Here is a 23,191-nt window from a genome sequence, read left to right on the forward strand (position 1 = left end):
AGAACATGAGAATAACTTTCTATTCTCACAGCAGACTGAACCGGTCCTTGTGGTTCCTCAAGGTTACTTTGTTTTGTCTCCCAAAGGAGACATTTCTCTTGGACACAAGGACCCACCGCAACTGCAGCATACATAATACAATACAATAGAGGTACAAAGTGACTCGTACATCATTCAAATAATAAAATATCCAGTAAAGTGGGTCTTATGATCAAAATTAGACCATTATAATGTTGTGTAAAACAGAAAAATCTAAAATTTGCCACGACAAGACCAAGTCTTTGCCGCCACGGACACATTTGTCCATGTACGGACATGTTGGTGACCCCTGCCCTCTGTATGGACATGTTGGTGACCTCTGTACGGACATGTTGGTGACCTCTGCAGACACAACACAACAGACTGCAGATTACAAACTGGTCAGGCTACTACTGGGCCTCACCCCCCAGAACCCACCTCACCCCTGCCCACTTTGACAGGCTGGAATGGCTTTAGGGTCGACGACAGAGTACAGCATCTTGCAATGGGTCTGGTGCACAAGATTCGATACACCACCAAGATACCCATGTACCTGTCTAGATACTTCCTTAATGTCAACAAAGTCCACACCCACAACACCATGCAGAGGGAGTTATGTGAAGTCATGTGAATCCCTTAACTCCTTCAAAACCGATCTCAAAGGGCACCTACGGACGGCTGCAATTCGAAACTGGCCTCCATAAAATCTGAATCCCCCCCCACCCGTTTCTCCCCTCACTGTATGTTTTTCCCCCACTTTTTACCTCCTTTATGATGATTTCCTGTTGTTGGCTATATAGAAGTGTATATTTGTACGTGTCTAAATGTTATGATGAATTAAAAACGGTGGACCCTATTATAAACAAGTGTAATGCTTTATGGTGTCGTCTACTCACAGTTAACAGTTTTTGTATTGAGTTGTGCTTGAAATGTACCGTAATTCTGCAAACTGTTAATAAATACTTCAAATCAATCAATCAATCCAAACTGTCACTGAACATGCTTCATTGCCACCCGATCATTGGGTCCCAAAATGACAGAAAAATGACAGCTTGAAGTGGTACGCACTGACACACAGCTTACAACACACGCAGCAGCAGCAGGAAAGAGGGGGAAAAGGTTCGTACCTTGAGCCGTCTTCTACTTGACATCATCAGTTGTGGAAGCATCAAGCAGGTAGCTGAGGTTTGCACATAATACTGCAGTCAGTGGGTCCAAGGCTTTGTTGGGGACACAGTCACAGTATTCCAGCCGGCCAGGAGATGATAAAGGCATTATGGATGACTCGGGTCCGAGCAACGGTCAACGGAGTCTGGAAATGTTTTTTGAGATGGAAGACGAGGGATTGGAGTTTGGACTTCCCACATATACTGGCTATGCAAATTGTTTGACAATTTCTTATAATAATAATAATAATAATAATATAGTGTTCAATCTGCTTATTTTAGTATTTAAAAAACAACATTTGCAGGTGTTCTCACTATTGTGTGACAGTCTTGTTATGAAGATTGGTAAGTATAGTATTACTTTTGTTTGCCTGACAGCAAAACAAACACAGCTCAACACAATATTATTCACTTCACAGGCACAGCACACAAATATAACTAATGCTTTATATCCTGGGCTATTCTTTTTTGTTTGACCAAGTAGTGACATACACACAACAGTCACAATTCACCTCTATTAAACATCAATGCTAATTAAAGAAGCTACTATAATTGCTAACTCACCTGGTCTCTTGGGGGAATGCACTCAGTTTGTCAATGATGACAATTAAACTTCTCCTCCTGCTGTCACGTCATGTCTCTGGGCAGTTTTCCACTCCCTGACAACACTGACAACTGTGGCAGCGGTGGCCGAACGGATAGCGGCGCGGTCTAGATACCGGAAGGTTCCCAGTTCGAATCAGCCGTCCGACACGTTAAAATTACCACCGCTGAAATGCCCTTGAACAAGGCATCAACCACTACGATGAAATGTGTTCTATGAGCAGGGCCTGGCTGGAAACAAGTTCTTGAGCTTAGCCCAGATACCCTGGGTAAATATAGATTTCATTTCCTCATCTTCCATGAGGTGTAACGGTACGTTTTAACTTGTTTATTTCACTACCAAACACTAGCCCAAACATTTAGACTCTCGTAGAGGTTTTTTTCGATTCTGACGAATCATTCGTCAGAATCGAAAAAAACCTCTACGAGAGTCTAAATGTTTGGGCTAACCAAACACAGAGGAGTTTGAGTCAAACACTCGGCCTGTGAACCTTACAACAGCATGCAGGTGTACTGTGTGTGTGTGTGTGTGTGGGGGGGGTGGAGCCCCACCGTTAGGGAGTCTCTACCAATAACTTGCATTCATAGACTAGACTGAATCTATCAATCTATAGATAGGGAGTATCTGACTACAATTTTTTGTGTCTCTATGGTGTTTTATTTAATGTATTTTTTTTAAAGGCTATATTTCCTTTTTTGGATGTTGTTTTTGGATGTTGCCCCGCAGCAGCCCGGCTCATGATGATGCTCAGATGCAAATGACAGGGTCCGGTCCGCTCATGGTCTACTTTTCCTTCACTTTGTTGCAGTCCATAGAAGCAACCACTAGAGGGAACCGTATGCACTTTAAATTAACCCTAATATTTCAGTAGGCCTACCACCCAAATGATCTAACCTCTGCTGCTCAGTGCTCATAGGCTATATTTAACAAAACATTTATATGTTTTTGAAACCAAGGGCATTTCGACTTTGGGCACTGACTAACAAAACGACAGTTATTTGCATTGTATAGAGACACACGGGGACTACAAATTTCACGCCCCCAAATGAGACAGCGGCCCCACTTCTGGTCCGTTTCAACTGTGTACTGCAGCTGCCAATGCAATCCCTATGAGAGGCATCATAAAATACCCTAATTTCACTGGTTCATTACTGAGGCTATAGCGATTTGTTTTGTGTTCTGATAAAGTGTCCCATATGTTTGATTTGTCCTTTTCAATGTCACATACCTGCCATCTCAATATACATCCTACAATGTACTATAATGTACTCCATCAGTTTGTGAAAAGTACTAGCATTGTAATTCTCAAGTCAAAGTGGTCGCACGGTATATACGTCACGGTTGCATCCCTTGAGGTTTTCAATACCCAGATATAATTGTTGTATTTCGTTTTATATGCTATGTATTTGTTGAAAATGATCTAAACAGCATCTTGCAAGACTATTATTAATACTCATCTGGAGAATTCACTAGGTAGTTGAAAATGTCAGGATGTCACTCCTCCATTTAGCTTATTTTCCCATGCAACTATTCAGCAAGTTAATTATACAACAAGTTGACAGCGGTAAAACACACCGTCGGAGATCCGTGGTAGGTAGAACATATATAGTAAGCCTGTGACATGTTCAAAATATAGACATGAATAACAGTCAGTCGGGATCGGGATGTATAGAGAATTCCACTCTTCAAAGTCGGCGCTCGTAGCCTCGTAAAGGCAGTGACGTCCCGTAAAAGCGACAGGTTCTCTGTCTGCCGTCTCCCCTCTGCTCCGTTAACATTATGGGTAACTCATTCAAGTGGTAAATTAAATGTGAAATACATCCTCTATTGAGAAAACAACAATATATGTTGACAAAGACACTTCATACATTTGGAAACATATTTTTATTCAAATCAATAGTCTTCAGTTCATTTCATATTATTTTAAAAGTAGGCTAACTACAGTTGAATTTCAATGGACTTCTATGGGCTGGCCTGCAGTATCCGTGCCAACGGACCAGAAGTGGGGACGCTGTCTCATTTGGGGGCGTGAAATGTGTAGTCCACGTGTGTCTCTATTGCATTATTATTATTTTGTTCCCCACCAAGCTCATAACTATACAAATATAGTTTTAAAAATATATATAAATATGAAATATGGTGAATGACACGTTTAGGCCAATCTAAGATTTGACCCAAAATAAATTTGCAAAAGTAATCGTTCAAGGTTTTTTATGATCCTTAGGGTCATCCAAACAAACATATTAAAAATAGATTATATAAATTGTGGATCATGGTAAATTCAGGGTTTGAAAGTTGGGTACCATTAACTATAGGCTATTAAAATATATATAGCCTATATATAATTTTAATTATGATTTAAGTAGCATGTGACATGCTACTATAGTGGTTATTCATGATTCTGAATCCATTGCAAGCATTAGTTTTGCACGAACAACACAAATGTAGGCCTATTCATTCTATACGAGAAACATACCTGGAAATATTAGTGAATAATGATAAAACCCCAAAACAAAAGTATAAAACCGATTAGAGATGGTTGATTTCAGCGAGTTGTTCTGTAACAGGAAGTTATACCATTCATTGGGTTTTCAGATATTTAGTTTTTCTTCATCGTCATCACAACTGTCCAAAGAGAACAGACCATTCGTGTTTTGACAAGCTTCAGAGACTGAGATATGATCTGTTTATTGAGAAACAAGAGAAAGCATCGATCCTTTAGTGATCATAACATAAAGTAATGCCTGTAAACATAATGTCAGGGATCATCTCTGCAGAGTGACTAGCTGCTATTACCACAGAGACGTATTATACGTAAGATGGAACCAAGGTAGCATATTAGATGAATGGATTCTGTTTCAACAAAACACCTTTGCACATGTAAATACAGTTAAGTACAGCCAAGTACAGTAGCCAAGAATCTTAATCATGGGGAAACAGAACAGAAATGTCCAGAAAAGTAACAGATCATGTAAAGGCATGCAGGAGATTCATGCAAGGCCATCATAATATGGAAAAACAAAAACAAACAAACAATTCTGTTTTCTTTCAGGGGAAGATGTGTTGAGTCTTTGTTCATAATGCAGGCAACTTGATTTGTTTCTCGAACGTGATCTTTATCCTGTCCAGATCCACACTGTTAACCCATTTTGGGCGGGAACCACTTTTGGTGTTAGCATTATGTTATGCTTTAGCTATTGAAAAATAGCAGATCTACAAGCTCATAGCGCGCCACCGAGTGGCGCGCTACGAGCTTGTAGGTCTGCTATTTTTGAAAAAAAAATCGAAGAACGACTGACATAGAAACATAGCTTTTTCAGAAAACTGTCAGGATGTAGAAGACATTTATAGAATCTGATCTCAGGTCAAAATGGGTGATCTTTATGACAGACTGTCCCAGAGCAACACTGTTAGTGTTAATGTGATCTATAATATGACAGACTGTCCCAGAGCAACACTGTTAATGTGATCTATAATATGACAGACTGTCCCAGAGCCACACTGTCATATGCAAGAGATCAGATGGGATTTATTTGTGTATTCAGACATTGTTGATCCATATCTGCATTAATTGATTGCTGTGGTTAACAACACAAAGTAGGCGTGTGGATAGTCAACGTATAGTTTATGGCATCGGATACATTTGTACAATCCTACCGTCAGTCTCTGACTGTCCATCACATTAATATACAATATTCATTCATAAGAAGGTTGTTTCCTTCTAGATGTCAAATGATCTGTCCTCTTCACAGTTCACACACACGCGTGCACGTGTGTACAGTTCTTTCAAGGTCTCGTGTAGTGACATTATTAAACACTTTTTCTTTCTTTCTTTCTTTCAAAGAAAAATGATGAACCCCCACTCCTAAAATATATACCTAAAGGTATTTTCCCTGTAATACCGGACCTCAACTGGAGGTTAAGTGCATTGCTGTTATACTGCCAAACACTGGTGGCAATGTGATCTAATGTGATCGTACAGGCTCAATGAACTCCCTTCACTGAAGCAAGTCACCCACACAAAGTAAATAACATTCTAACGTTGCTCATGCTCAAGACAGCGCTGGGCAATTAAGGCAGCTTTCTCTGTCAGCAGCCCAACGTCCTGGAATGAGCCTCAAAAGTCTTCTCCGATTATAAAATCAGCTCGTTGCGTTTTGGTCCGTTCAGAGAAATGGTCCTTTTATCACACTTTTATCCGTGATTATTATGTTGTTTACTTGTTTTATGTACTGTTTAAGTTATTTTATTTCGTAACTGTACTCTGATTCACTGATTCACACTCATTCTGTAATGGATTTGGATTGTGTCTATTATTGTAACCTCGGCTACATTGCAAATAGGGTTTGCCCCTCAGCTGTACTAAATAAAGGTGATGATGATGACGATGACGATGATGATGATGAAAAAATGTTTTCTGAATGCTCGATGACCATAAATACCTGCTGCCAACTGTTCCGACGTCACCATTCCGGTTACCATTTATTGCTAAAACTAAAATGGCGGAAACTGAGATGGCAACACATCAACACAGACGTTAAACATGAACACGGGATCTTGTACAGTATCTTTAATAGCCTACCAATGAGATGTTCTGTGCGTAGAGGATTGTAAAGCTGCTCCCCTGAAGCTTGTCTGGGAGAGCATCCAGCCTACGACAGCTGTTCCTCGCATCAACAGTGACAGATGTTTTAAAGCTGAATTCATACTTTGTCGTGCGCTGGCGACGCACGTACGCCGGGGGAAAATCGCCGATCTCCAAGCTCACGACGTGCTATCCACGCGGCGCTTTGCGAGCTTGTAGATTGGTTTTTTTTTTTCCGGCAGCTGATGCTGGCAAGGCACGACAGATCAAGTGGGAACGGGGTGGTCCACGCACGGGAGAGAAGGGTCCCAGGGATCCTGTGGTCCACGGGTGAGAAGGGTCCCAGGGATCCTGTGGTCCACGGGAGAGAAGGGTCCCAGGGATCCTGTGGTCCACGGGAGAGAAGGGTCCCAGGGATCCTGTGGTCCACGGGAGAGAAGGGTCCCAGGGATCCTGTGGTCCACGGGAGAGAAGGGTCCCAGGGATCCTGTGGTCCACGGGAGAGAAGGGTCCCAGGGATCCTGTGGTCCACGGGAGAGAAGGGTCCCAGGGATCCTGTGGTCCACGGGAGAGAAGGGTCCCAGGGATCCTGTGGTCCACGGGAGAGAAGGGTCCCAGGGATCCGGTCACGTGGAATGGACTGAAGAAGCAGAAGCAGCTGTCGGTGTCTCAGCCTAACGTCGAGTACTGGACTGGAGAAACGGACAGGTCTAGGTACTCCTGGAGAGATAATCCACAGTTTAGAAAGAGTTATTGCAATGTTTTCTTTAAGAAACCTCTGGTATATTCCTTAAAGGGCTACTTCACCCTGTTTGCAACCAGAGCTTATTTTAATTAAAAAAAACGAACATGATCTCACTTCCTTCCTGGACTACTAAGTCACACCTCCATGCAGCCTCCCGCCTCTCCACCAAGGAGGGGAAGTGCACTAAAGCATGTTCTACTAGTAGCTGGAAGGTGGGTCTGGTTACCTGGTTGGACATGAGCGAGAGGCTGCTGTCTAGATGTTGGACTAGTAGCTGGAAGGTGGGTCTGCGAGACGGGACAGCGTGCCAGCAGTCCCTCATCAACACGTACCTGGAAAACAACACAGTATGGTAGAGAGAGATTTAAAACAACACAGTATGAGAGAGAGAGAATCATTTGATTTGATTTCTACTTGGATACAAACACAACATCCATATAGTCAGTTATAGCATGCCTGTGTGTGTGTATGTGTACGTGTACGTGTATGTGTGTGTGTGTGTGTGCGTGTGTGCGACTGTGCGTGCATGCGTGCGTGTGTGTACAGCATGTGTGTACAGCATGTGTGTGTGTGCGTGCGTGCGTGCGTGCGTGCGTGCGTGCGTGCGTGCGTGCGTGCGTGCGTGCGTGCGTGTACAGCATGTGTGTACAGCATGTGTGTGTGTGCGTGCACACTCACAGCTCCTGTGTGCAGGCTGAGGGTCTCTCCATGCGGTGTCCCTCCTTCAGCAGCTTGAACATCTCCTCTACAGGCACCCCGGGGTACGGCGAGCCCCCCAGGGTGAAGATCTCCCACAGCAAGATCCCAAAAGACCACCTGACACACACACACACACCCATGAGGAGAGACAACAACAATGACACAATGGTTAAAGGACTACTTCACCACTTTTCAACATCTCTTCATATAATTGGTCCTCACTAATGTTCATGATAAAACACCACCATTTTTTCCTACTCAGTCTGTGTCTCATAGGAGGGCTTTGGGCAGTTCGGACACCCTTCCACCAGTGACATCATCATTAGGCAGATTTGTTTTAAAATATATTTAGATTTTTATTATCGTGAGATGGCTTCAACTTTTACATTGCAACTTTTCAGGAAAAGAAAGCCTGCCGTTTCTATTAGCTTGGATTCACCATCGATGATGTCACTGGTGGACGGGTTTCTGAACTGCCCACAGCCTTCCTATGAGACACAGACTGAGTAGGAAAAAAATGATGGTATTTTATCATGAACATTAGTTAGGACCAATTATAGGAAGAGAAGTTGAAAAGTGGTGAAGTGGTCCTTTAACACAGTGCATCACAAGAACAAGCATCACAGGAACAAGGACAACAGTTAGGTCGCATTCACACCTAATGCTTTGGTAGACTCGATGCGAATGGGCGGAGAAGTTGGGATTCTTGCATATTTAATTTGCTGCGGTTTTGCCTTCCCACTGCGCTGTCATCCGCTGCAATTGGAAGCGCAGCAGGGACCTTCATCAATGTGTTCCATTCATAAACTACACAGCAGGGACCTTCATCAATGTGTTCCATTCATAAACTACACAGTGAAATCTATGGGGTTAAATTAATACTTTGAGTAACTTCGAGTAAAGTTAGGACGTAAAATTAGGGTAACGTGTGTCGGGGACCAGGGGCTCCATTTTCGTCACCACTAAACCCCTTATCCCTAAACCTCTTTGCCTTTTTCTTTTACTATTTTGCAAAACATTTTTGAATAGTTAAAATGGCCAGTCTACAAACTCACAACGTGTCAATGTAGATTGGCTAGTTGAACTATTCAAAAAAGTTTTTCAAAATAGTAAAAAAAGGCAAAGAAGTTTAGGGATAAGGGGGTTTAGCGGTGACGAAAACGGAGCCCCAGACGTCACTCTCTCTCTCACTCTTGTGTACACACGCGCGTGCGTACGTGTGTGTGTGTGTGTGTGTGCATATTCCACTGCTAGGTTCTTAGCTTACGTACGATTTATTTTTTATGTATTTGATTGATTACCATGTATTTTGTTCTTGCCACACACACACACACACACACACACACACACACGATACTGGAAGAAAGAACCGAAATCTCAGTCATATGACTTTCAGTTCTGTCTTTCTTGCCACTTCACTGCCAGTCATTGTGTGGTGTGTCTGTCACAGTTGTCGATGCGACAAAACATACAGTAAAATATTGATGCCATCCATGCTTGTGATCCAGTTTCATGCGTTTACGGTTTATTGTGGTTCCCCATTTAGCCCTCACGGCCGCAGTAAAGTCTACTCTTCCTGGGGCCGTATATGCATGGTCAGCTAATTGGCTGAGGTTTCAGTTCCTTCTTTAATTTTCTCGCCTAGGAAAAAAAAATCTGAAATGAACTTGTCTTTCCAAGTTCCCTTAAATTTCTTCACGTTGCATTTGTGCCACTCACAACCTGTAAGGATGCATTTGGTTCCCAGTGGTGGAAAGTAACATTTACTTGAGTATACTGTACTGTACTTATTAAGTACAATTTTGCGATATTTGTACTTTACTTGAGTGTTTCCATTTTCCAATACTGTTACTTCTACTCCACTACATCTCAGAGGTAAATATTGTACTTTTACTCCACTACAATTACTTGAAAACTTTGGTTACTAGTTACTTAAGTGTAAGGCCTCACTCACACGGTCGTGTCATGGCCGCCCCAATGCATTTCCAATGGAGGTCACATGGTCTGTTGTATGGCTTTCAGCTGTGTTTCGACTGCCCCCCTCCCCCTCACACAACACAATGTTGTGTCAAACCATGTGACCTCCATTGGAAATGCATTGGGGCGGCCATGACACTACACAACATTCATCCAACAAGCGCAGTAAAGGTCTGAGCTCAGCCTAAGGCTGTTTGCAAAAAACAAACAAACATGTTTATATTACTCCTAAACATTTTGCCAAACATCTCACACAGTCCTATCCTCCTGGTGGAGACCTGTGCCCAGAAGGGCACTTTTTCTAGTTTTTTCTAATAAGGTTTGGCCTTAGGTTTGGTATAGGTTTGGTATAGTTTTGGATATTGATTAATTAACACAAACATTTTTCTCCCAGGCGGCTCTGATGTGCATGCCTCATTGTTATTCATTCATTGATATTTAAAATAAATATTTGAATGAATCATGCTGTAGTAGGCCTATACCTAATTTTGTAAAATCTATTTGCAGTGTTTCAGATCAAGATTGTTTTCTGTGCCTATCAAATAAGAAGAAAACAAAACAAGGTCTTGGTCTTAACTCGGTCTTGCCTTGCGGCGGTCTCGGTCTCGTCTCGTTCTCGACCCCTCTATGTCTTGGTCTCGGCCCCCTAGGGTCGCGGCGGTCTCGGTCTCGTCTTTGGTCTCGACCCCTCTAGGTCTTGGTCTTGTCTTGGTCTCGGCCCCCTAGGGTCGCGGCGGTCTCGGTCTCGTCTTTGGTCTCGACCCCTCTAGGTCTTGGTCTTGTCTTGGTCTCGGCCCCCTAGGGTCGCGGCGGTCTCGGTCTCGTCTTTGGTCTCGACCCCTCTAGGTCTTGGTCTTGTCTTGGTCTCGCTTTAGGTGGTCTCGACTACAACACTATAACTAAGTATAGTCAAATATGGATTTGTAGAAGGACTTACACGTCACTTTGGTGTGTGTAGATGCGGTCAAATAAAGCTTCAGGTGCCATCCACTTCACTGGTAAACGACCCTGGAGAAAGAGCAATACAAGTCAACCCCACCAATCCTTCTGTCCTTCACAATAAAAGTCACCACCCCACCAATCCTTCTATCCTTCACAATAAAAGTCACCAGCCCACCATTCTATATACATGCACTGTTTCCCAAACGTCGGGAGGGACACTGCTTTGGGTCTTTGAGAACCATTGGCCTACAGTATAGCAGCAAGGGTACTAAAGTGGGTCAACCAAAATTGCTACACACTTGCCCACATGGCATTTTATCATGAGGACCAATAACAGTATATGAAGGTAGGTTGAAAACAAACAGGAAAACAGACAGTGCCTTATTGGCAGAACATCGTTACTGTACATGCAATACAGTTGACATGCTTGTTAGACACAGCGCGCGCGCGCACACACACACACACACACACACACACACACACACACACACACACACACACACACACACACACACACACACACACACACACACACACACACACACACACACACACACACACACACACACGCACACGCACACGCACACGCAAACAAAAGAAGGCGGATCTACTGTTGACCTAGCCATGAACAAAGGAACAAAGATGAGTTTTCAGACCGACTAGTAACAAGGGGGTATAGCTCAGTGGTAGAGCATTTGACTGCAGATCAAGAGGTCCCCGGTTCAAATCCGGGTGCCCCCTCTATTATTTAAAAGCCTAATTTGTTTGCCAATGTACCGCTAATGGAGCATAATTTGTCACTGTCTGACAGAAACTAGCTAACTCCATTTTTCAGGGTTTTTGGCCACCGACCCCCATCTGAACATATGTTGTTCCAGGGACCTTCCAGAAGCAAAGATTTGAGTTAAAATTGTTCACTCTGACAGAATATATATTCAAAGATTTGCGCCACATTTTCACGATTTAAAAGAAAATAGCTGACCTACAAGCTCGTAGCGCGGCACTCGGTGCCGCGCTACGAGCTTGTAGATCTGCTATTTTTCAATGGCTAAAGTATAACAATGCTTAAAACACCAACACGGGGTCCATTTTGGACGGGGTTCCCGTCCAAAATGGGTTAAAACAGAGAAAATTAATCATCGACTTATTATGTACTGTATCGCAGTAACATCGTCATCCATGTACGTCTCTAAATGTTTTGATGAATTGAACATGGTGGACCCTGTTGTAAACAAGTGTAATGCTTAATTGGGTCGTCCACTCACAGTTAACAGCCTTTGTATTGAGTTTGTGCTCGAAATGTACTGTAATTCTGCAAACTGTTAATAAATATTTCAATCAATCAATCAATCAATCAATCAATCATGCTTGCTTACATTGGTGGTCTTCTTGTAGTAATCAAAGTGATGGATGTCTCTGGCCAGACCGAAGTCGGCTATCTTCATGACGGCGTCCTCGGTGACCAGCACGTTCCTGGCGGCTAGGTCTCTGTGGATACACTGGACACCACCAAGCAGAATTCAAGGTTCAAGGATTCTTTATTTTGTCTCCCAAGGGAGAAATGTGTCTTGGACCCCAAGGACCCGCCCTGCAGCATACAGATACAATACAATACAATACAATACAAGACAACAAAGGCACACAGTGACCCGTACAACATTAAAATACCACACACCACCATACCTAGTGCAAAAGAGGAAGAACATCACCTCATAACCTTCGACCCCTACCCTGTCTTCAAGGACTCTGTTAAGGAGTGTGATTGACAGAGGGACAAAGGAATGCTTGTACCTATTATATTTGCAATTAATGGCTGCTTGAATAACTCTGCACTTTATATTTATACTTCTTGCACGGTGTTGTATTTGTGTTGTTCGTATTTATCGGTTATATGTGAGAAAAGGAATAAGGAATGCACACACGCAAATGTCAAAACTAATTCCTATGTGTTTTACACAATGGCAAATAAAGGAATCTGAATCTGAGTAACACGTTAACAACACCAATGTTGTTTTCGTCGACTTTAAAACTAAGATGAAAAAAATGTTCGTCGACTACCTTTTTTTTCACTGACGGAAACTAAATGAAAACTAAATGAAAACTATAAGCTATGATGACCACCTGGTGGGGTTCTAAAGCCCATATACTGACCTTCTTGGAGGCCAGGTAGTCCATTCCTCTGGCCACCTGGTAGGCGGCCGACACCAGCTCCCTGAGCTCCACGGGGCCCAGGGGGGCCTGCGTGGTTCCGCTCCAGTAGTCCAGGCCCAGCGGACGGCGGGCGTGCAGGAACTCCCGGAGGTTGCCCTGCGAGGCGTACTCCACCACCACGTACAGAGGCCCTGTTAAAGACCAACACAACACATTATACACACTGTACTCCACCACCACGTACAGAGGCCCTGTTATAGACCAACACATTATACACACCGTCACTCCACTACCACGTACAGAGGCCCTGTTAGATACCAACACAACACATTATATACACACTGTACTCCACCACTACGTACAGAGGCCCTGATAGATACCAACACAACACATTATATACACACTGTACTCCACCACTACGTACAGAGACCCTGATAGATACCAACACAACACATTATACACACTGTACTCCACCACTACGTACAGAGACCCTGTTAGATACCAACACATTATACACACTGTACTCCACCACTACGTACAGAGACCCTGTTAGATACCAACACATTATACACACTGTACTCCACCACTACGTACAGAGACCCTGTTAGATACCAACACATTATACACACTGTACTCCACCACTACGTACAGAGACCCTGTTAGATACCAACACATTATACACACTGTACTCCACCACTACGTACAGAGACCCTGTTAGATACCAACACATTATACACACTGTACTCCACCACTACGTACAGAGGCCCTGATAGATACCAACACAACACATTATATACACACTGTACTCCACCACTACGTACAGAGACCCTGATAGATACCAACACAACACATTATACACACTGTACTCCACCACTACGTACAGAGACCCTGATAGATACCAACACAACACATTATACACACTGTACTCCACCACTACGTACAGAGGCCCTGATAGATACCAACACAACACATTATATACACACTGTACTCCACCACTACGTACAGAGGCCCTGATAGATACCAACACAACACATTATACACACTGTACTCCACCACTACGTACAGAGACCCTGATAGATACCAACACAACACATTATACACACTGTACTCCACCACTACGTACAGAGGCCCTGATAGATACCAACACATTATACACACTGTACTCCACCACTACGTACAGAGACCCTGATAGATACCAACACAACACATTATACACACTGTACTCCACCACTACGTACAGAGACCCTGATAGATACCAACACAACATTACACAATGTCACCGATAATCCCAACCTGGGGGCCACATGGGGCCCCTGGTGTGGCTATTCTGCTGGCAGACCCCTGAACAGTGTTTGTGGCAAGTTTGGTGCAGATCGGAGCAACGCTACGCCACACAGGTCGGCATGTTACGTTTGTGACGTTTGTACAGTTCGTCTGTCCACCTGTCACCCCACCCACTACACTTTCTTTGTGATTTTTTGAGGATCTTTCGACTCCATGTGAACTGTGACCTGCTCACCGTCTTGCGTGCAGGCTCCCAGCAGGTTGATGATGTTCTTGTGTCTTCCGATCATCTTCATCATCTCCATCTCAGAGATCAGGTCAGACAGGTCCTTCTCCGTGGCGTCCGCTGCAGCAACAACAACAAGGACACGACGTTAGATTCCTGTTATGATGTGACCTGTTCAAATATATAATCCTGTCATGATGTGACCTGTTCAAATATATAATCCTGTCATGATGTGACCTGTTCAAATATATATATAATCCTGAAAGAACAGAGAAAAACAATCTAAGTGCCAGATTTGCATAGAAAGTGTTTCAAGCTTAGCGCTCGCGATTCATGGTAGCATGTGCTTGTATTTCTTTAGCACGTATATAGTAAATACAACCTTCTTCTATATTTTGTCACATCGAATGAATGAATGAATGAATGAATGAATGAATGAACTAATCAATGAATCAATGAAAATACAAAACCATAAAAAAAACAAGCATAGCGACAACAAAATGTTGGACAAGGAGCAGGATGAAGTGTAAACTTATAAACTCCTTTTGACAACAATGCAAACACTTATTAACTGATATAACTATCACAATTTCATACACAACCCCAAATATCTCCAATGCACATTCAAACTTAAAACACATGGCTACAATTCAACAATAGTTATAAACAGAAATAAATAAACAAATTAAATAATGTTCTGTCAGCTGGACGGGAACCCCTTTTGGTGTTTTAACTAAGCATTGTTATACTTTAGCTATTGAAAAATAGCAGATCTACAAGCTCGTAGCGCGCCACCGAGTGGCGCGCTATGAGCTTGTAGGTCTGCTATTTTTGAAAAATCGTGAAAATGCGGCACAAATCTTTGAATATATATTCTTTCAGAGCGAACGTTTTTTTTTATTTCGATGGCAGGCCTAAATGGGTTAAGGCAGGGGGGGCCTATACTTCCAAAATGTCAAGAGTGGTCTGTCACCTTTGAGCATCTTGACAGCCACCTTGGAGAGACGCGTGGGCTTATCCTTGTCGATCCCAACGGCCTCCGCCAGGACCACCTGACCGAAACAACCCTCACCAAGAGCTTTCCCCAAGGTCAGCCTGAGAGAAAACACAGTCCACGTAAACACAAGCATACAGGAACGTGCCGTGTGCAAAGGACATTTATAAACACTCACAAAGTCCCAATGCAGTCGGACAACAGGAAAACAGACAGTGCCTATTGTTGGCAGTTTTTTTTTAATGTTTCTTTTTGTGGCTTTCACCTTTATTTTATATATTTTATGGAGGGACAGACAGTAGGCTGACAGGAAATGGGGAGAGAGATGGGGGGAAGACATGCAGTAAAGGCCGTCGGGATCGGGAGTCGAACCCGCGGCACACTGCCAGACTGGATTACCAGCCAAGGTGCCTGGACCGCTGAGCCACGGCCCAGGCCTGGCAGAACATTGTTACACGCAATACAGTTAAAGAGCCAAGTCTCATTTGAGACTAAGATTATTTATTATAGGATGCAGAGTAAAAACCAACGTTTTGGCAGTACAACTGCCTTCTTCAGGGTATATGGAATGCAATACAGTTGACATACTTGTTAGACAAAGCAGACACAGACACGCACACGCATGTGCACACACACAAACACACAGTCACACACACACGCACTGATATGCAAACAAAAGAAGGCGGATCTACTGTTGACCTAGCCATGAACAAAGGGACAAAGATGAGTTTTCGGACCGACTAGTAACAACAAGGGGGTATAGCTCAGTGGTAGAGCATTTGACTGCAGATCAAGAGGTCCCCGGTTCAAATCCGGGTGCCCCCTTTATTATTTAAAAGCCCAATTTGTTTGCCAATGTACTGCTAATGGAGCATAATTTGTCACTGTCTGGCAGAAACAAGTTAACTCCATTTTTCAGGATTTTTGTATTTTGTATTTTTGTATTTATGTTTGTGTGTTAAAAAATTAACCAATGCAAAGTATTCAAAAGTGCTTGTATAGATGTTCCACTGTTAGGTTTTAGTTTACGTATGATTCACGATGACTATTTTTTATGTATTTGATAAATTACCATGTTTTTGTTCTTGCTTACTGTAAATCGCTCTGGATTAAGAGTGTCTGCCTAAATTGTAAATTGTACAGTACTGGTGTATGCATAAAATCGTGTCTCTTTGTTTTGATGTCACGTCATTATAGATGTGTAGATGTAGATCATAGATAGACTTTTTATTCATTCATTTGTACCTAGAGTTTAAATGTAACCAAATGGACCCGTTACTCTGGGAGTTGTACACGGTAAAATAATGACGTGATTTAGGACAGGGGTTCTAAACCCGTGGGTCGCGACCCCTCGGGGGTCCCCAGATTAAAAAAACAACAAAAAAATGTAGAGTTTACAATACATAGTACACATAGTGCATGCATAAACTTTCCTTAATGATTATATCTGGTTTCAGTATTTATTTATGATGTAATTTATCTATTATTAAGGTTATTGTAGCGGTCAATTTGTATTGGGGGTGGGGAAAGGCTGGGGTCACGAGACATGGCCAAAGCATTTACAGTACGGGGGTCCCGAGCCAAAAACGTTGAGAACCCCTGATGAAGGAGACAGCTACAGTACCTGTCTCGTGACAGCTCCCACAGAGGGTCCTACCTGTCTCGTGACAGCTCCCACAGAGGGTCCTACCTGTCTCGTGACAGCTCCCACAGAGGGTCCTACCTGTCTCGTGACGGCTCCCACAGAGGGTCCTACCTGTCTCGTGACAGCTCCCACAGAGGGTCCTACCTGTCTCGTGACAGCTCCCACAGAGGGTCCTACCTGTCTCGTGACAGCTCCCACAGAGGGTCCTACCTGTCTCGTGACAGCTCCCACAGAGGGTAACAGTACCTGTCTCGTGACAGCTCCCACAGAGGGTAACAGTACCTGTCTCGTGACAGCTCCCACAGAGGGTAACAGTACCTGTCTCGTGACAGCTCCCACAGAGGGTAACAGTACCTGTCTCGTGACAGCTCCCACAGAGGGTCCTACCTGTCTCGTGACAGCTCCCACAGAGGGTCCTACCTGTCTCGTGACAGCTCCCACAGAGGGTAACAGTACCTGTCTCGTGACAGCTCCCACAGAGGGTCCTACCTGTCTCGTGACAGCTCCCACAGAGGGTCCTACCTGTCTCGTGACAGCTCCCACAGAGGGTCCTACCTGTCTCGTGACAGCTCCCACAGAGGGTCCTACCTGTCTCGTGACAGCTCCCACAGAGGGTCCTACCTGTCTCGTGACAGCTCCCACAGAGGGTAACAGTACCTGTCTCGTGACAGCTCCACAGAGGGTCCTACCTGTCTCGTGACAGCTCCCACAGAGGGTAACAGTACCTGTCTCGTGACAGCTCCCACAGAGGGTCCTACCTGTCTCGTGACAGCTCCCACAGAGGGTCCTACCTGTCTCGTGACAGCTCCCACAGAGGGTCCTACCTGTCTCGTGACAGCTCCCACAGAGGGTAACAGTACCTGTCTCGTGACAGCTCCACAGAGGGTCCTACCTGTCTCGTGACAGCTCCCACAGAGGGTCCTACCTGTCTCGTGACAGCTCCCACAGAGGGTAACAGTACCTGTCTCGTGACAGCTCCCACAGAGGGTCCTACCTGTCTCGTGACAGCTCCCACAGAGGGTCCTACCTGTCTCGTGACAGCTCCCACAGAGGGTCCTACCTGTCTCGTGACAGCTCCCACAGAGGGTCCTACCTGTCTCGTGACAGCTCCCACAGAGGGTCCTACCTGTCTCGTGACAGCTCCCACAGAGGGTCCTACCTGTCTCGTGACAGCTCCCACAGAGGGTCCAACCTGTCTCGTGACAGCTCCCACAGAGGGTCCTACCTGTCTCGTGACAGCTCCCACAGAGGGTAACAGTACCTGTCTCGTGACAGCTCCCACAGAGGGTCTTACCTGTCTCGTGACAGCTCCCACAGAGGGTCCTACCTGTCTCGTGACAGCTCCCACAGAGGGTCCTACCTGTCTCGTGACAGCTCCCACAGAGGGTCCTACCTGTCTCGTGACAGCTCCCACAGAGGGTAACAGTACCTGTCTCGTGACAGCTCCCACAGAGGGTCCTACCTGTCTCGTGACAGCTCCCACAGAGGGTCCTACCTGTCTCGTGACAGCTCCCACAGAGGGTCCTGGGGCAGCTCGTACTCGGAGACCCCCGGCAGGAGCACCTTGATGGTCCCACTGGAGAACCGAGACGAGTGCATGAGGAGGCTGGCGTCTGATTGGAGGGTGGACGAGTCGATGGACACCTAGAGAGAGACAGAAGAAGAGGGTGGATTTTGGTATGTATTGTATTCACCTTTTTCTTACAGCCCATAGTGCATTGCGTTTGTGTGTGCATAAGTTCCTCTTTCTCTTGCTGTGTTGCCAGTTTTGCAAGAGAAACAAGTGGCCAGGTCTATGAAAACAAGCACAAATGAAAATAGCTGATCTACAAGCTCACAGCGACACATTGTGAGGTTGTACATCCGTTATTTAAAAACACATTGAGAATAAATCGAAATATTTGAAATATTTTTAAAACATTAAAAAAAAGGCACAAAATATGTTCAGATGGATGTCTGTGGACAATTACATATCCTATTAATCTGGGGTTCCTTGATGTGAAGAAATGTGGAAGCAAGCCCAAATAAGCAACTACTATACACTTTAGAATCAAGCCCAAAAAAAACATCACAACACTGATCAACCAGCAACTACCAATAATTTATTTGCAAGTGACTTTACAGAAAAAACAAGTCGAAGGTTGCTTATAATAAGCAGACATGGCAACACAGCCTGAAGGAAGCAAAGCACACACACAAGGAGCCCCAGTACCTTGGCGGGGAAAAACGTGGATACGTTGTCTACTGTATGTCTCCATTTAGACAAACAGCGTGCGTGTGTGTGTCAAACATTTTTGTTTGATGGGCAGAACACAGCCATCAAACACAAATGTTTGGTCGAACCGTGTGACTTCCATTGGAGAAGCATTGAGCCAGCCATCAAACACAGACAGAACACAGTTCTGTACGTGTGTGTGGGGCCTTAGAGGTATACTATTGGTTCTGACCTGTCTTCTTAGAGGTATGCTATTGGTTCTGACCTGTCTTCTTAGAGGTATGCTATTGGTTCTGACCTGTCTTCTTAGAGGTATGCTATTGGTTCTGACCTGTCTTCTTAGAGGTATGGTTTAGGTTCTGACCTGTCTTCTTAGAGGTATGGTATTGGTTCTGACCTGTCTTCATAGTGGTATGGTATTGGTTCTGACCTGTCTTCTTAGAGGTATGGTATTGGTTCTGACCTGTCTTCTTAGAGGTATGGTATTGGTTCTGACCTGTCTTCATAGAGGTATGGTATTGGTTCTGACCTGTCTTCATAGAGGTATGCTATTGGTTCTGACCTGTCTTCATAGAGGTATGCTATTGGTTCTGAACTGTCTTCTTAGAGGTATGCTATTGGTTCTGACCTGTCTTCATAGAGGTATGCTATTGGTTCTGACCTGTCTTCATAGAGGTATGCTATTGGTTCTGACCTGTCTTCATAGAGGTATGCTATTGGTTCTGACCTGTCTTCATAGAGGTATGCTATTGGTTCTGACCGGTCTTCATAGAGGTATGCTATTGGTTCTGACCTGTCTTCATAGAGGTATGCTATTGGTTCTGACCGGTCTTCATAGAGGTATGCTATTGGTTCTGACCTGTCTTCTTAGAGGTATGGTTTAGGTTCTGACCTGTCTTCTTAGAGGTATGCTATTGGTTCTGACCTGTCTTTATAGAGGTATGCTATTGGTTCTGACCTGTCTTCTTAGAGGTAAGCTATTGGTTCTGACCTGTCTTCTTAGAGGTATGCTCTTGGCCAGTTTCTGGACGGCCAGCTGGCTGCTGAAGTCGCTCTTCTTCGGGGCACAGTAGAGACGGCAGATGATGGCCAGGGCGGCCAGGACGACGACCATGAAGAAGGCGAAGCAGTAGATGAAGATGTCCAGGAAGGTCTGAGAAGGAACCGGCGACGGTGGGAAGTCTGTAGACGTGGGAACAAGAGACAGATTAAAGCCCATTTAGGCCTGACGTCGAAATTGAAATTCTTCTAAATCCTGAGAGTTTTCTGAAAAAAACCTTATGTTTCTATATCAGTGGTGTTCAATATTTCATGTCAAGGACCCCCAAAAAAATGTAATCGGCCACCGACCCACATTTGAAAATATGTTGTTCCAGGGACCCCTCCAGAGGCAAAGATTTGAGTTAAAAGCGTTCGCTCTGAAAGAATAATATATTCAAAGATTTGCACCACATTTTCACGATTAAAAAAATAAAAAGTACTACAAGCTCGTAGCGCGGCACCTGGTGCCGTGATATGAGCTTGTAGATCTGCTATTTTTAACAGTATAACATAATGCTTAAAACACCAAAAGGGGTTCCCGTCCTGAATGGGTAAAAGCCCACATGTAGAAGGACCATCCTCACGTACAAAACAAAAATCTTCAAAACATTTTCAAAACATGCTGCGAGTTTGTAGTCTATTGTAGTCTATTCTTGAAATATTTCACAAAATGTTTAAAGTGTTTGGAAAAATGTGACATAAATCTTCTTTTTCTGGGCGGTCCCTGCCTGGCACAAACCCCTCAGATGGCGGCCCACGGGCAAACACAAGGCAATGTGGGGGTCCTTGACTTGAAACATTGAGAGCTTGTAGATCAGATATTTTCAATAGATTTTCTACACATTTTGAACTTTCTGCAATATGAATACTTTTACTTTTAGTACTTTAAGTACATTTTGATGCCGATACTTGTGTACTTTTACTCAAGTACATTTTCAATTCCGTACTTTTACTTGGAACGAAGTAGTTCTAAATTGCAGTATTGGTACTTTTACTTAAGTAAAACAATGGAGTACTTTTCCCACCACTGCTTACAGGTCATGACGCCCTCATTAGGGTTGACGTTAATGACCCTCATTAGGGTTGACGTTAATGACCCTCATTAGGGTTGACGTTAATGACCCTCATTAGGGTTGACGTTAATGACCCTCATTAGGGTTGACGTTAATGACCCTCATTAGGGTTGACGTTAATGACCCTCATTAGGGTTGACGTTAATGACCCTCATTAGGGTTGACGTTAATGACCCTCATTAGGGTTGACGTTAATGACCCTCATTAGGGTTGACGTTAATGACCCTCATTAGGGTTGACGTTAATGACCCTCATTAGGGTTGACGTTAATGACCCTCATTAGGGTTGACGTTAATGACCCTCATTAGGGTTGACGTTAATGACCCTCATTAGGGTTGACGTTAATGACCCTCATTAGGGTTGACGTTAATGACCCTCATTAGGGTTGACGTTAATGACCCTCATTAGGGTTGACGTTAATGACCCTCATTAGGGTTGACGTTAATGACCCTCATTAGGGTTGACGTTAATGACCCTCATTAGGGTTGACGTTAATGACCCTCATTAGGGTTGACGTTAATGACCCTCATTAGGGTTGACGTTAATGACCCTCATTAGGGTTGACGTTAATGACCCTCATTAGGGTTGACGTTAATGACCCTCATTAGGGTTGACGTTAATGACCCTCATTAGGGTTGACGTTAATGACCCTCATTAGGGTTGACGTTAATGACCCTCATTAGGGTTGACGTTAATGACCCTCATTAGGGTTGACGTTAATGACCCTCATTAGGGTTGACGTTAATGACCCTCATTAGGGTTGACGTTAATGACCCTCATTAGGGTTGACGTTAATGACCCTCATTAGGGTGATGGGAGAGTTTGGTTTGGGAGTTGAAACGTCTTATCTGAAGAGCGGAATGTTTTTCTCTTTCTTTCGTACCGTACTTTTAGTACTGAGGAGATACTGTATCACCTGAATCAGTTTGGAACCACATGGACCCTTATGGCTCTGTAAGGCCTGACTCACACCTTCGCAACAAGCATACAACATTGATGCATGCTAGATGTATGAAAGGGTTCGTTTACATCTTGCCCCAATGCATTTCCAATTGAAGTCACATGGTTTGACACAACATTTGTGTTGTATGGCTTTCGGCTGTGTTTCGACTGCCCCCCACCCCCTCATACAACACAAATGTTGTGTCAAACCATGTGACTCCCATTGGAAATGCATTGGGAGCTTGCATCAGTCAATAAGTATCATGCATCAGCTATACATCTATCTATCTGTGCGAAGGTGTGAGTCAGGCCTAAGAGTGTACGAATGCAACCAAATGCATGGACCCGTGGACCCTTACGGGTCCATTTTGGTTCCATTTGGTGAGGGCAGTTTAATGAGCTTAACGATGAGCTCGGTCAAACTGTACTCTTGACTTTTTCCATCCTGAATTATCTTTTTTGATTATTTTTAACCCATTTTGGGCGGGAACCCCTTTTGGTGTTAGCATTATGTCATGCTTTAGCTATTGAAAAATAGCAGACCTACAAGCTCATAGCGTGCCACCGAGTGGCGCGCTACGAGCTTGTAGGTCTGCTATTTTTGAAAAATCGAAGAACGACTGACATAGAAACATAGCTTTTTCAGAAAACTGTCAGGATGTAGAAGACATTTTTAGAATCTGATCTCAGTCTAGGAGTGAGAGCTAGATTAGTGTGGCTCTGAAATGGCTTTTTTACACGTTTACTCCACTACAGTTATATGAAAATAATTATTATTACAAACAAACATAAAGTTACTATATATTTACCCAGGGTAACTGGACTAAGCATCAGATACTTGTTTACAGCCAGGCCCTGCTCGTGGTTCAATGCCTTGCTCAAGG

General features: G+C 43.9%; 2 protein-coding genes across 3 annotated transcripts in view; both read right to left on the bottom strand.

Moving 5' to 3' along the window:
• The window catches only part of cldn5b (claudin 5b), a 46,055-nt gene extending 44,195 nt beyond the window's left edge, over positions 1–1,860 (bottom strand). The window contains exons 1-2 of one of the 2 annotated variants that reach the window (XM_079524550.1): positions 1,749–1,860; positions 1,146–1,330 (exon numbers count right to left, since the gene is read on the bottom strand). The gene's annotated coding sequence lies outside the window, so the exon portion shown is untranslated. Of the gene's footprint in view, positions 1–1,145; positions 1,331–1,545; positions 1,666–1,748 lie in introns of those variants that run through there. The other variant, XM_079524551.1, reaches the window with a different exon arrangement.
• Positions 1,861–5,396: 3,536 nt separating this feature from the next.
• LOC306939821 (fibroblast growth factor receptor 1-A-like) overlaps positions 5,397–23,191 on the bottom strand; it is a 73,900-nt gene continuing 56,105 nt past the window's right edge. Inside the window, exons 8-17 of the mRNA XM_079524549.1 lie at positions 20,243–20,433; positions 18,532–18,680; positions 15,371–15,492; positions 14,407–14,517; positions 12,888–13,078; positions 12,113–12,235; positions 10,732–10,802; positions 7,797–7,934; positions 7,345–7,450; positions 5,397–7,093 (exon numbers count right to left, since the gene is read on the bottom strand). Of these exons, the coding sequence (XP_079380675.1) occupies positions 7,043–7,093; positions 7,345–7,450; positions 7,797–7,934; positions 10,732–10,802; positions 12,113–12,235; positions 12,888–13,078; positions 14,407–14,517; positions 15,371–15,492; positions 18,532–18,680; positions 20,243–20,433 (1,253 nt within the window). The 3' untranslated portion in view covers positions 5,397–7,042. The remainder of the gene's footprint in view (positions 7,094–7,344; positions 7,451–7,796; positions 7,935–10,731; positions 10,803–12,112; positions 12,236–12,887; positions 13,079–14,406; positions 14,518–15,370; positions 15,493–18,531; positions 18,681–20,242; positions 20,434–23,191) is intronic.

Source organism: Electrona antarctica (genome assembly GCF_951216825.1).
Source record: "Electrona antarctica genome assembly, chromosome: 16".
In the NCBI taxonomy this organism is placed as follows: domain Eukaryota; kingdom Metazoa; phylum Chordata; class Actinopteri; order Myctophiformes; family Myctophidae; genus Electrona; species Electrona antarctica.